This window comes from Monodelphis domestica, chromosome 2, assembly GCF_027887165.1.
Source record: "Monodelphis domestica isolate mMonDom1 chromosome 2, mMonDom1.pri, whole genome shotgun sequence".
NCBI classification, from domain to species: domain Eukaryota; kingdom Metazoa; phylum Chordata; class Mammalia; order Didelphimorphia; family Didelphidae; genus Monodelphis; species Monodelphis domestica.
The window spans coordinates 430385106-430399761 of NC_077228.1; the positions used below are offsets into that span (position 1 = coordinate 430385106).

Below are 14656 nucleotides of genomic sequence, written 5' to 3' on the forward strand. Positions count from 1 at the left end.
TTGCATAAATGATCAATTTCAAATCAACAAGCTGTCCAAATCTAAGTGCCATACTGGGCTGCTGTAGACCTGAGTTCTTAAAGTCCCCCACTAGCTATCACAAGACTAGTAAGAGCCTAGATCAGACTGCCAAACCTTATTATTTTACTCAGTATTCTTCCCTGCTCTACAACTTTCTTGCTGTGACTTCCTTTCAATTCCAGAATTCTCCTTAGATCACTAAAATAAATGAGTTAGGTACCACCCCACTCCTTCCTCATTTAGATATGAGGTTTTCCCATGGGAAAGTCAAACCCTGACAACCAGTTTCAGGGGCTTCAAATCAGTTTCATAGTCCTTCCTTGTACCTAAGCCTCATGTTCTGGTGAATCCATGAAAATGTCCCCTCAAGGCCTAGAATAATATATGCCAGGGCTTAGAGATCATATAGAATTGTTAGAGAGTCCCTGTCTTTCTTTATGATACTTTGCTATATAACCAATATTTTGTGCATGCTCTATGCCAAGTATTGAGCTTACAATAAAAAATAATGAGTAATACTTAATACTTATATAATGCTTTAAATTATAAATTTAATTATAAATTAACATTTATATGGCTGCTTTAAAGATTTACAGGTGCTTTCTTTGAAACAATGCTGTAAGGTGGTTGGTATAACCATTATAAATCTGTTTTTTGATGAGAAAACATCTTCTTGGGAGTTAAATAGATTGCCCATAGTTATATTATTAAAGTTTCAGAGAAAGTAGTTTCAACTCAGGTGTCCCAACTATAAGTCCAAAGTGTCCTTTCTGCCCTCCTAAAAGGCTTCAGGAGTTTGAGAAAGAAAGCTTATCCATGTGAAACAATTAGAGAATAATTATATGTTAAACTGTATGGCATAGACTATAAATATAATTAGGAGTTCAGAGAAGGGAGGGAACAGCGTAGGTTGGAGTACCTGGAGAAAGTTTCATAAAAGAACCTAGGACTTTAAAGTAGGATTTAAACAAGAAAGGGAGAGGAAAGGATTGGGTAGGGTTAATGGGAGACTAGTCTGAGCAAAGTCAGAAAGAGTCATGAGGTAACAAGGGGAATTAAAAGAAATGTAAGGCCTAATGAAAGACCCACAAGCATTATCTTCTCTATAATAGGATAATATGAATCTGGACTTTGAGTAAGCAAAAAATGTCTTTGAGTCCCACCTCAAACATTTACAGTGATTCTGAGCAAATAACTCAGCCTTGTTAAGTCATAATTTCCTCATCTGTAAAATTGAGGTAATAAGGGATGTTATGGGGGTCAAAAGAGATAATATATATTAAGTGCTTTGCAAACCTTAAATCCTATAAAAATGATGCCAGCTATTATGTCACTCGTGTAAAGACAGTCTGCATGATGCCAAGATGAGTGGCATCATGTCTAGCTTTTTAAAGTTAGAGAAGGGTGGGCCAGGAATCATTCATACTACATGTCTGCCTTAATTGTCAGGTCAGTTTTCATCAAATGCACTATCCAGTAGCCAATAATGTATAGCATTAGTTAATTGGGAGTGGATAGAGAATCCAGTAGTTTATCAAATTATATTGCTATTTTATAAATAGGGTTTACTTGTTTCATACTTGTTTCTTATTGTTCAGATGTGTCCATCTCTTCATTACCCCATTTAGGGTTTTACTGTCAAAGATATTGAGTGGTTTGCCAATCCTTCTCTAGTTCATTTTGCAGATGAGGAAACTGAGGCAAGCAAAGTTAAGTGGCTTGCCCAGGGTCACACAGCTAGTGTCTGAGGTCAGATTTTTATTCAGGAAGATGACTCTTCCTGGCTTCAGACACAGCCCTCAAATCCACTGTGCCACCTAACTCCCCAGTTTCAGTAGGAGCATCTATGCATTCATTTTAATGGAGTATTTGATTCTAGATGTTTGTAATAAATCTGTACTGATTATTTTTCACATTAACTGATTTTTATGGGCTATTGGGATCAAAATAATGTACTTTTGGACTTCTGAAGTCCATTTAATTTAAAGAATTCATAATATTCTGTGTGTAAAGTAAGATAAAAATATAGATAGAAAAGTAGCATTAATCAGGAAAGTAGGTCAGAGAAGGAAAACAGGCAGTCCAATCAAAGGCACTGGTAACACATTTGGCCCCTGCCACTAAAGAACATTGGAAGTAAATATCTATGCTGCCCTTGCTGCAAAACACTGACTTTTTCTTCATAAATGACTACAAACATAAGAATTCTTTGAAATTTCTTGTAGACAAAAGTTGAAAATAGTTTTTTCTGAGAGTTCAACAAGTTTACATTTTGAAAAAAATGAAGGAAATTTTTTACTGATAGAAACTGATGAATATATAAAATATAATCTGTATGGAACATATATACATACATACATGTATGAAACTGTGATTTACTTTATTTTAGTTGTAGAGGTCAAGAAGATTTTTCCACTCTGTAAAAAAATTCGGAACTCCACATGAATTTTGCTTTATTTATTTAGTGTTTTAATGAGAATTGTACCACTGAGCTAGGAAGGTAAAACATTAGGAATGCTAGGCAAGTGTGGATTGTATTTGATGTTCGGGCTGCACAAAAGAATAGAATTTGCAGGGTGTTGTTCAGTGAAGCATTTTCAAGTTACCCACAGTGGTGTCTATTGTCCTGTTTCTGAATTGAATGATGTCATGTTTCATTTAAGGCTCTTAGTGATGCTGGAGGCTGTGGTCTGCACATGGGTGGAGGGGGTGGGGGGGACAGGCAGCGAGAAAGTTGCAAATCAGGTTTCTGCGAAGCCTTTGTGTTTTAGGTTTTGATAGATAAAAGCTGACTCACGCAATATTTCCAGTGAAGGAGCTGCATGGACTAGTAAAGGCTTCTCATTTTACCTGAGCTGAGGAAGCCTTCAGTGAGGTAATCTGTATCAGCTGAAGGCAGGGGATGTGTTTGACTTCAATGGGATACAGGTAAATGGGGAATTGGTGCAGAGCACACTGGAGATATTGAGAGGGACTGGTGCTTTCTCTGCAGGGAGTGAGCTAGGACTGGGAGACACATTCCACAGTGGTGAGAGACTGTCGTGGAGGGAGTTTGGGGGTTTCTTCTTCTGCACATTGAGGGAAGTGGGGGTGGGGAGAAACTGGGTGGGATATAGATGAGTTTCCCCCGAGGGAATGGAGGAGGGTTCTGCCTTAAACGCGGCATTGTAGAAAGCTATTCAAAGAATGGAATTAGTCTCTAGGAGGTGGATTCTCTTTGCTTCTGGGCTGAAGTCTCCCGTTTGACTTCTTCGTTGTTACCCAGAGTTCAACTGAAGTGTCTTGGCCAGCTATAGTTGCTTTAGGGGTGAATCAGCGTTGTAAGGAAGTCTCCTTGAGCCAAAGCTAAATGTCTCGGTGGGCTTTCTTTGTGAACTGCTTGCTGGAAGGCAACTTCCTAAAAGGAGTGTGGGATTTTAGCCTTGGTTTGGGATTAGCAGCGAGGTTCAGGCTAGCCTTTGCTGAATGAGTCCTTGGTGGAACTTTACTTTTAAAATCCTGTGGACCTTTTAATAGGCTGTGCGAAAAAGAACTTTCGCTGGTTAGGGACACTTGTTATGATGCGCCCAAGTCAGAAATCAGAGGCAGGCAATCTGGAAAGCCTGGAGTTAAGAGTCAGTCCGCAGGTTTGATTTAGTATCATTTATTTCATGAGTTGTGTTCTTACAATCTGATTATCATCAAATTCAAATGTTCAGATTTTTTCATGCCCGTTATTTAAGCTCAGATTCCTTTCAAAAATATTTCTAAAAAATAATAATAATAGAGGCGGAGTTTTAACTTGGTTGTTTCAGAAATTGCTTAGCAACTTGATTAGTCCAGATGAAGACTGATTTTACCCACTTTATACCATTATTGTGTAGATTTTAGCCGAGAGAGAGAGAGAGAGAGAGAGAGAGAGAGAGAGAGAGAGAGAGAGAGAGAGAGAGAGAGAGAGAGAGAAAGTAAGTAAGTAAGTTATTAAGCACTTACTATGTTGGGCACAGAGCCAAGTACTGGATACATTTTTATTTCTTTTTATTAAGGCGGATTTAAAATCCATATTCATGTCTTTGGCAAAAGTGCTGATACTTTTTAATTTTCGAGACCTGAAAATCGAAAGTTAATTCAACTCAGGAATCATTTATTAATCACTTACTGTATACGATGCACAATGATAGGAGACAAAGACCAAAGGAAAAACAGTCCATGTTTTCTGGGATCTAACTGTTTTGTGGAGGATAGGGGGAGATGAAAAGTATGGGCAGAGAGTCAATGTAAGTATCTTGCAGGTAGGGATTGTTTCATTTTTAGTGTTTGTATCACCAGAATCCAATATAGTACCTGGAACATAATAGGTACAAAATAAATGCTTGTTGTTGATTGGTAAATAAATTAAATATAATTTTGGAAGGAGTGGAGGCATAACTAGTATTTTTATTTTACCTAGGACAAGTAGTACAAAGTGTGCCTCCAAAATATCTTTTATGAGTAATTGGGTGAAAGAATATTTGAAGAGAAATCTCCTAAAGGCTGCAGCAATTGGAGGAATTGTAAGGAGAGGTTGCAAGAAGTAGGGGAGAGTATCCACTATCAACTTCCCATTTTACTCACTAATTCTTATAAACTAGAATGTAAACTCAGTTGTGTATTCACTGCTAAAGAAATGCAATGGTTACAGTAACTAAATTGCAGTTTTGTCACTAGGGCACCTTTCTCCCCACCCTAGTTAAAACTGAGGAGTAGTGAGTAGGGAAACTTTGGGAGGCATCCAGCCCACAGGGAAGAGTATTGATTTCTAGGTAAACCAGGAAAACTTTCCCATAGGATGAAGCATCAAAGATGTAACTTAAAGAAAGAGGTAGAAGTGATGATGGAAACCATTCCAAGCAGAATGTATTTTCTATTTATTCAGTAACTCTGGACATTAGTAGTAAATGCAGATGTGGAATTAAATATTTTTCTCTTTTTTTACTAAATTATTCATACAAAGAAGTTCAAAATTGGAAGGAATGGTTGTCTAATACAATCCTCTCATTTTTCAGGTGACACAGTTGAGTTCCGGATAGTTTTGTCTTCTATAAAATGAAAGTTTATCCTACATGGCTTCTGATATCCTTTCAAGCTCTAGATCTTTGACCCTATGAATTAAGATATAATGAGTTCTTGATGAAGTCTGAATGCTTTTGGATTCCCTTCTGGTAACATTTTTGGCTTTTAATGTTTTTCATTCGTTTCAGTCATGTTCGATTCTATGACCCCATTTAGGATTTTCTTAGCAAAGATACTTGTAGTGGTCCTTCTCAAGTTCATTTTACAAATGAGGAAACTGAGGCAAGCAGGGTATAGGTATGGTTTTTTTTTTTTTTTACTTTCCTCTAACCAGTGTGGCTGAGTCAATTTATTATCTAACCACAGATAGGATATTTGGCTCCTCCCTTGACATTATTTGGAATGGAATAGTCAGCACTTCTGACCCCTTTATTAGAAAAGGAATGTCTTCTTTGTTAGAATTCCTTTTAAGTATCTCCTGCCTTCCTTTTATCCATTTCCATTTAAGTCTTTCCATTTATCTATAGAAGCAGTTTGATTGATGTCACTATGGAAAAAGTTTTCACTTCACCAATGCTGGATTCTGTAGCAGAGAAGCCAGAAAAAGGGAATGACAATATGAAGTAATAATAATACATTATGTTTATATAGTGCTTTCCAATCTTCAAAGCATTTACACTGATAGTATCTAACTTGATCTTTAGAACAACCCTGTGAGGTAAGCAGCAATTATTATTATTACCATTTTACAAATGAGAAAACTGAGGCTTGGATAAGTCATGACTTGCCCAAGATCACATAGTAAGTGGCAGAACTAGGCCTTGAACCTATTTCTACTCTATAAGGATGACTGGCAGAATAAAATCTTCTAAATTTGCTTAGTAGGAGCTTAGAAATATATTGAATTATTGGCATGGCCCTCGTATTAGGACAGTAATCATGTTATTATTTCAATGAACCAAAGCCTGGAAATCCATATTGTTTTGTGAATTTCTCTTATGGACTTACTATACCAAATAGTGTTTCTCATTAGTCTGTTCTGTCTAGGGTTGGTGGGTACCCTTCAGAGTAGCAGCAACATCTTTTTGCTGTATAGATGACTGGACCTTCAGCACTTAAAGGAAACCCTTTGTATATAGCAGGTGCTTAATGGATGTTTGTTGAGTGAATACATGACTACAAGAATAGTTTTCATGGTTTTAAAAATCTCTTTGTACCTTGTCACTTTGCTATGTGCTAGAAATAGCTGCTTTAATATCAGATCTTTTTCTAGGTTTCATAAGAAATTCTCATTTGTACATAGCACTCTTTTCCTTCTCTTTTCCCAAGATATAGTAGCAAAAAGGAAGTGTCATGAGACATGCAGTGTTCAACTGTCAGTCAACAAGCATTTTTAAGTACTTATTCATATAATTAAGCACTATACAATGTTCTAGGAATTTTAAGAAAAATGAAATGACACCAGTCCACAGGGATTTTAAGTTCTAGAAAGGGGAATAACATATACGCACGAGACACATGCAAAGAGAGACAGCATGACAGAACATAAGCCAGGAAAATGTGGGCTCATATCCTACCTCTCACACATACTGATTGTATGGCCATAGGCCAGATACTTAACTTCTCAGTGTCCATACAACTATCTATGATTAGATTTCAGAGAAAGTACAAACCTGCAATGATAGAAGGAGTTTGCTATGCCATTGAAACCATAGGTCCCATTCTTATCTCACATCTAGACAGAGAAAAAATTACAAGATAATTCTTAGGGGTGGGCACTAGCAACTTGGAATCAGGAGATGACATTTTAGTTTTTTAGAAGAGGTAAGGAAGGAGTATATGGGAGACAGTTTGTAAAAAGGGGCAGAGAAGCAGAGGGAATATTATATGTGATCACAAACAAGACAGGATTCATCTCATTCTCTCTGTTGGTTCCTATTCCTATATTAGGTGCATGACATTAAGAATAACATTGAACATTGCTCAGAAAAGAGGACCTCTATCAGAGCAGGGACCTTCATATAAATTCAAAGATAGCAGACTCATCTCTGAACAGAGAGGAATAGGAATTGTGAAAGGAAATGCAAATAAGTCATGATTTTAGGAATAAAAGAAGTCTTAGAAATTATGTCTTAAAATATAATTCATGTAAGAGTAAACACAACTTCATAGAGATTACGGAATTTTTTTTAAATATCCTACCAAAGATTGCATGGAAGACATCTATCACATTAGAACAGCATTTTAATTTAAAATTCAGACAAATAAATGTTCTCTTTTCTGGTTTCTATGACAGTGTTCTCATTCTTCTCTGACAACTCCTCTGTTCCTTTGGCTATTTCTTCTGGTCCCCCTGCCCCCTAAACTGGGCATCTCCCAAGCTTCTAGTCCTAGTCCTCTTGACTTGACTTTCTATTCTCCCTTGGAGACCTCATCTATTCCCATGACTTCAGTGATCACTTAGGTAATCTACCAGATCTTTATCTCTGGTTCTTATATCTCCCCAGAATTCCAATACATAATTTTCAATAGCAAACAAGGAAAAATAGCACTACTTGGACAGTCTGATAAGACTTGACATGTCTGAAATCAAACTCATTATCATTACCCCTAAACCTTTTCCCTATTCCCTGCTTTATTTTACTATTCCAGTCCCAAACTTCAAAGCCTTAGATTCATCTTTATTTCTTTCCTTTCCCCTACCACCTACATACAACTAGTTGCCACATTCCATCAATTCAGCCTCCATTACTACAAACCTTGCATTTGAACACTTCTTTTTCAACTTTTCCCCAACACATAACACAGCAAGTGTTTTAATGTCTATCTGTTGAACTGAGTTGAATCATGAGGAAGAACTTACAAAATTATAAAATTTTAGAGATAGACCTAACCTTAGAACTCTAGTTCAGTTTCTTCATTTTTTTTTTTAGAGCTTTAGTTTCTTAAATTTAAAGCAACTTGCTCATTAGATCATACATCTAATTTGTACTAATTCTAGGAGAGAATTGATCCCCAATTTCCTAATTCCTAATCCAATGTGTTTTTAAAATAAACTTTTATTGTAATGATAAATTATTTCTCTGCATTATCTAAATTTTCCCATATATATCCATTTCCCAGATAGTGATCCTTATAACAAAGATTTTTTATAGAAAAAAGAAGAGAAAAATGATCAAAATTAATAAATTAATGACCCCCAAAATCTGACTGTATAAATAAATGTTCTGCACTTACAGACCTCTTATCTTTACAAAGGAGTGGAGTTAAGGAAGGAAGTGTCTTCTCATACTCTTTGAAGGTCAACTTTTATTTTTTGGTAATTTTGCACCATTCATTATCAAGGATTCTTTCATTTACATTGCTGATTTTGTTGTATATAGTGTTCTTTCAGTTATACCACCTGGCTTCCTTCTCATCTTAAGGCCCAAAAAGAAGGCACAAAGCCCTTTCTGTAACTGCCCCTACTCCAATATGTCAGGCCAATAGGCTATCTTGTAAAACTGTCCGCATTAGTCTTGTGATATGAGTCTGGAAGTTCCCAAAGTATAGCTAGGTGAGACAGGCTCTAGGATAAATTGAGAAACCACCTGTGCTCTCAGTCTTATACTGCTGGGGGGAAAAAACAGCAAATCACCTATGGGATAACACAGCCATCTACTTTCCCTCAAAACACACACCTTTTCCCAGGGCAGAAGGGAATACTTTCTTCCTCTGTAATTATCCGTCTGAGACTATGATGAGAATTATTGTGGAAAATCAGTGGTGTAGATAACGAGCCCCTAATAGCACAAACATGTATCTATGCAAGTTCATCACAATTTATAATAAATTAAATAGAAAAACAAGTTTGAGATATACCAAGTTCTCAGATCAAAGAGCTAAGCAAAGCGTTTAGACAACTTCTACCCTTAACTTACTCTACTAATTTCATAATGTAGCTCAAGGTTCTCAGATGAGAATGTAATGTAGGGAGCAGACAACATTAGAACAGACAAGAAGGTAATAATCTTAACTGGATTTGAGAAAGGTGAAGATAAAACTTAGACATATTTAATTGAGGCACATTTCCTTAGGTGTGAAACCATGTAATTATCATCATCTTTGTGCTGAACCAACATTAAAAAAAGACTCTCCTTCATTAGCGTTTATAGGTCTAATTTAGTGCCTGTTGTTCTCACCATTTGGGGGCCAAATTTAAGCATTTTCCCTTGGGCCACAAGTAACTCGGCTGAGCAATATTTAACTTGGTTTGTAATACTTTAAAAAGTCATCAGGATCCCAAGTATCTGAAAGAATTCAGTTTTGGAAAGTGGCCCTGATATTTTGGGACTTGAGGACTTTGGAATTTCAGAAGACCTGCTTGATTATTTTTTAGTTGGTAATAAGCTTCAGTGCTTCGTTGTCCAGCATTTCACATCTCATTTTTTTCTACTTTTAAAAGTATTATGCTGACTCTTAGGAAAGCATTGCGGTTTCTACTAAGGATGGCTACATAGTACCTGACCTGAGGTCAGAAAGACCTGAGTTCAAATGCAGTATCAGACTCTTAATACCTGTTATACTTATCAAGTCATTGACCTCCTTTTGCCTTGTTTTCTTCAACTATGAAATAGGAATCATAAAAGTATCTACCTCCCAGGGTTATTCTGAAGATCAAATGAGGAAATATTTCAAAAATGAATAATATGGAAATAGGTTTTGAGTGACAATACATATCTGACCCAGTGGAATTCCTTGTCAGCTCTGGGAGGGGGGAAGAAACAGGATGGGTGACAACATGAATTATGTAACCTTGGAGAACTCATAAGTAAATGTATTAATAGAACAAAATAAAGGGGAAAATTTTTAATTAAATTAAATTTGTTTAAATGAGATATTTGTAAAGTGCATAGCACAGTGCCTGACACATAACACATGCTTAATAAATAGTTGTTCCCTTCTCTTACTTGTCGTAACAATATCTCCGCCAAATATTTCCTGTTTTTTCTCTCCTCTTTCTTTCCACCTAGACCTTGATGGCTATCTAGCTAGTAGTGTTGGAGAGCAAGTAAGAGAATAAAAAAATTTGGGGTCAAATTCCTTTATCTGCCATATTTGTTACTTTATTTTTACTAATGACAAATAATTGATGCTAATGTTACATGTACCATTTTTTATTCTAAGAGAGCTGATTATTATTACTCTCTCATTTTAAAGATGAGGAAACAGAGCCCCATTGAGATTAAGTGGCTTTCAGGATTTTACATTTAGAAGTGATGTTTAAATTCATAAAATAAAGGAATTGGACTTCTTGACCTTTGAGGACCCTTTAGTGTTAAATTGTTGACATCTAGTTTAGCTAGATCTGCACCAGTCCTTTCAGATTTCACAGTTTATCAAGAACTATCTTCTAAGAACCTAGCCAAATCAAATCAAATGTCCTAGGAAGCATCAAAGTAAGCTTCAAACAGTCTTTGGTTCCAACCCATAACCATCTTACTGAAATATGTCAATATGAGATGATCTAGCTCTAGTCCAAGCTCTTTAAGGCCACTTTAAGTCCTACTTCCCTTCCTATGATAGAACCTAAATCCCAGAGTAGGGCCAACCAGTAGTAATGGAGAAGGAATATGGAATGCCAATCTTGATCCATATTTTCTCCATTTTTTTTTCATAACAAATTTCCACATAAGTTTTCCAAAGACATTTGATCCATATTGTCTGCCTCTCTTCTTCCTTCCTACCTCCCAGAATTGACAAGCAATTCAGTCTGGGTTCTATATGTATTTATCATACAAAACATTTCCATAGTATTCATTTTTGTAAGTGAATAATCTTACAGAACCAAAACTCCAAGACATATACCCAAATAAAATAAAATATAAATCTTATGTTTTCACCTGCATTTCTACTCCAACAGTTCTTTCTCTGGTAGTAGATAGCATTCTTTTTATAAGTGTCCTGGATCATTGTATTGCTGTTAGTAGCAAAGTCTATACATTTTTCATTCCACAATAGTTCAGTTACTATGCATAATGATCTCCCAGTTCTGCTTATTTCACTCTGCATCAGTTCATGTAGGTCTTTCCATTTCTTTCTGAAATCATTTTGTTCATCCATTTTGGACTACCCATAACCTCTATTTTTAAAATGGTCTATACATGAACAAAATGTGTTTCCCTACAAGTGTATTCAAATGTTCTACTGTGTTTTGGGATTTATGCCATAATCATGCCATAGCAGGCTTTTGAAGACAAGTGTATTTAACCATAATAACTAATCCATGTTTTATAGACTATAAAATTGTTATAAAGCAAGCAGGAAGATTGCAAAAACTTTAAAAAGTATTGCAGACATGCCATGTGGCTGTAGTTATTAGTAAATTGCTGTATCATCTTCCAAGTATTTCTTTACTTTTCTTTCTCTTGGAATCAAATTTCATTTGTTTTCTTCAATTTATATTGGTAAACTCAACAGTGTTTATGATGTGAACATTACTGGTTATTACTATTTTCACAACAATAGATGAGACATCGTGTTTAATAAAGAGATGCAGACTATAAATGGACTTGATAAAGTAAAAATTGTTTGAACTCTAAGTATATAAGCACCACCAATAAGGAACAGAGACCTTTATTATATAGTTGAAATCACCTTTCAATTGTTAAATTGATAGAAATGTGTGTCATTTTACTTGCCTTGAATAACTTTTAGTCCACCAAACTTTAAATTGCTAACCAAATCCATAAGTTTTTAGTGAGGATGTAAACAGTATTCTTGCCTTACCAACTCTATGGATGTAAAGTGGAATAAGAAATAGACTGCACAATATTTTTGAAAAATCACAATTTTCATTACAAGGCATTTTATTTTCTCTGAAAGTGAAATATCTTTATTAAGAGACCTGTTAAATAGGGGCCAGGAGTGGGTGAGTGAAATGTTGAAATACTAAATGTTGAGATGCTAAAGACAATGTTTTGTGTGTAATAGAAGAAGAATGATATTTCATCATAATAATTTTTGATGGATAACTTAACACCCCATAAAATTATAGAATTTAAACTTAGAAAGGACCATGGAAATAAAAATTTCAAGGGGGAAGGAAGGAAAGAAACAGAGACAGAGAACATTCAAAATTGTTGAACGAACATTTTGGTTCATAAGTATACTTATTTTGAGATTTATTTAAAACGGTACATAAATTTTATCTTCCAAATATTGTAATTTTGTTGCCTTAAAAAGTTTATTTTTCAGTTTTCTTAAATTCAGTTGTAAATCCCAATTATTCAACTATTCACATTAACTATGTGAATTTAGTGATTCTATTAAGTCTTTTTATCAGTCATGAATGGAGACTAAAGTGTTTTGGTTAAATAAATATTCTAATTATCCAATATTGAATATACTTATCATAAAAAGAATATTCGTTTTCTAAGAATTTTTAATACAACGAAGAACACAAGAATAAATTTTGTTCACTGCTATTTCCTTCTTTAACAAGTAGTTACTTCAGAATTTTGGTCAATTGCTATAAATGTTACTTTATATATTCCTCCAAAAACATTAATGCCTACTTTTGTTTGTAGCATGTTGTGTTAGGTAACATATAAAATTTAGATGTCATAGTCCCAGTCCAGATAAGTTTTATTTTAGCTTAGTTTAGGAGGAAGATTGTTGTTTAGTTGTTTCCTATCATGTCTGACTCTTCATGATCCAGTTTGGGGTTTTCTTGGCAAAGATGACAAGAGTGGTTTGCCATTTCCTTCTCCTTAACATGGTTAAGTGAGTCAGGTAAATTGTTAGTTAGTTTGACACATAGCTAAGTCAAATTTGAACTCAGGAAGAAGATGTAGTCTTCTGACTTCAGGTGTGGCACTCTATCTACTCTGCCACCTAGCTGTCTAAAATAACAAGATACAAGCAGTTAACTATAAAGTACTTATATGGTAATTACATTAGAAAGTTGTCAAAACAACATGTCCCTGGAAGTCCAAAAAACAAAGTGGTTAATAAGTAGAAGGAATTGAAGAACATTTTATGGAAGTCAAAGACTCCTAAAGATAAGCCATCCTGGTTCTAAACCCAGTACTCTATCCACCTACCTACTCTTCCAGCCTTCTAGCTTATATAAAATTTGTACTTCCTTCTGTTAATTCAGTTTGCACTTGTTTTCCTTCTGACCCAAAGTGCCAATTTGAGTATAATTACTTTTTAAAAAGTCGTTGCCTAAATCTCTGGTTAGCATAAACTTTATTCTGCAATATCCCTTACCAGTTTTATTATTTGTTTGTTTACATTTAGATGAATATCAGTTGCCTCTTCAGGCTTCTCCAGCTGTGACAAAGGTTCCCAAGGCAGATTTGCACCGAGAGAAAAGGCATCTTTCCTACCATAGACCAAAAACCATGGAACTGTCAGACAGTGATCGTCCAGTGAGCTTTAGCTCCACATCCTCCTCTGCATCTTCTAGGGACAGCCACTGTTCCTTTGGCAGCAGGTTGACCTTAGCTTCCAATGGCCATTTGAGCTTGTGTAATAACCAAGATAAGGAAACAGGGGCCATTAAGCTCGAGCTGATGCCAACAAGGAGATTCTCCAGCAGTGAAGTACAGAGGAATCCCCCAGAGGAAAAACAGAACATGGAGGAAAGCAGTGAAAATTGGCAGGGAGTGCTGAGGACACCTGAAACAAAAGGAGCAAATAAAAATGGCACCCTCTCCCTGGTTGCAGAATCTACTACAAGTCCTAAACTTCTCTATGTGGATAGAGTAGTTCAAGAAATTCTGGAAACTGAGAGGACCTACGTACAAGATTTAAAAAGCATTGTTAAGGTAAGGGAATTTTTTAAGATGAAATAAATGTAAACAAAGACCAAAGTTAATCCTATCAGAGGATGACTTGGATTGCCTCCTCACTAAAAAGGTAAGAATCCCTTTTGTCTACTCATTTGGTTTGTATGAATGTCAGTACTGGACCTTCTTTCTTTGAAGGCATCCAAAGACCACATCAAGCTAATGTTTAGCATAACCCTAATATTTACTTGTTATCTTTTGATCACCTGTTACAATCATAGAGAGTGATGCTTCCAAGTAATACAGGCCTGTCCTTAATAAAAATATTTTACATTCATAAATCTTTTTATCAGAGGATCTCAAAGAGTCAAATGGTTCAAGGAGAAAAAAAGGTCAAGGTTGCAGTTTGTCAACATTTACAAGCAGACTTGAAATCTCCTGACTGCTGGATTGTTATAATTTCTACTACCTGGGTTATGCTATCTTCAGTTTACTGTTGCCCCAGAAGTCACTGAGGTCAAGGAGAAACAACTTGAGTCACTTCTTGGGTGTTCTCTTACTGTTCACTTATCAAGCTAAAAAATAGATTTATATGAATAAATGAACTATGGGTAAGCTTAGGAAAGGTTAAATACTTGTTAAATTCTTAACCCAGAAAACTGAACAGTTTTTTGAGCTTGACAACAAATTGAATTTTAAGTACAATGACAGGTTGATGCAGAGACTGGGCTAATTGATCATGCAATTACTGACTTTCCTGACTTCCTTTAAGTCCCAACTAAAATCCCATCTTCTATAGGAAGACTTCCCCAACCCTTCTTAATTCTAGC

The 14656-nt window shown here is 35.6% G+C and overlaps 1 protein-coding gene across 6 annotated transcripts in view; it reads left to right on the forward strand.

Moving 5' to 3' along the window:
- Positions 1 to 14656, forward strand: part of PLEKHG1 (pleckstrin homology and RhoGEF domain containing G1) — a 285380-nt gene that overhangs the window by 168800 nt on the left and 101924 nt on the right. For 5 of the 6 annotated variants that reach the window (XM_056818927.1, XM_056818926.1, XM_007484722.2 and 2 more), the window contains one exon: positions 13336 to 13865. In XM_056818927.1, coding sequence (XP_056674905.1) covers positions 13440 to 13865 — 426 coding nt within the window. In that variant the 5' untranslated portion in view covers positions 13336 to 13439. Of the gene's footprint in view, positions 1 to 4067; positions 5202 to 13335; positions 13866 to 14656 lie in introns of those variants that run through there. The other variant, XM_007484719.3, reaches the window with a different exon arrangement.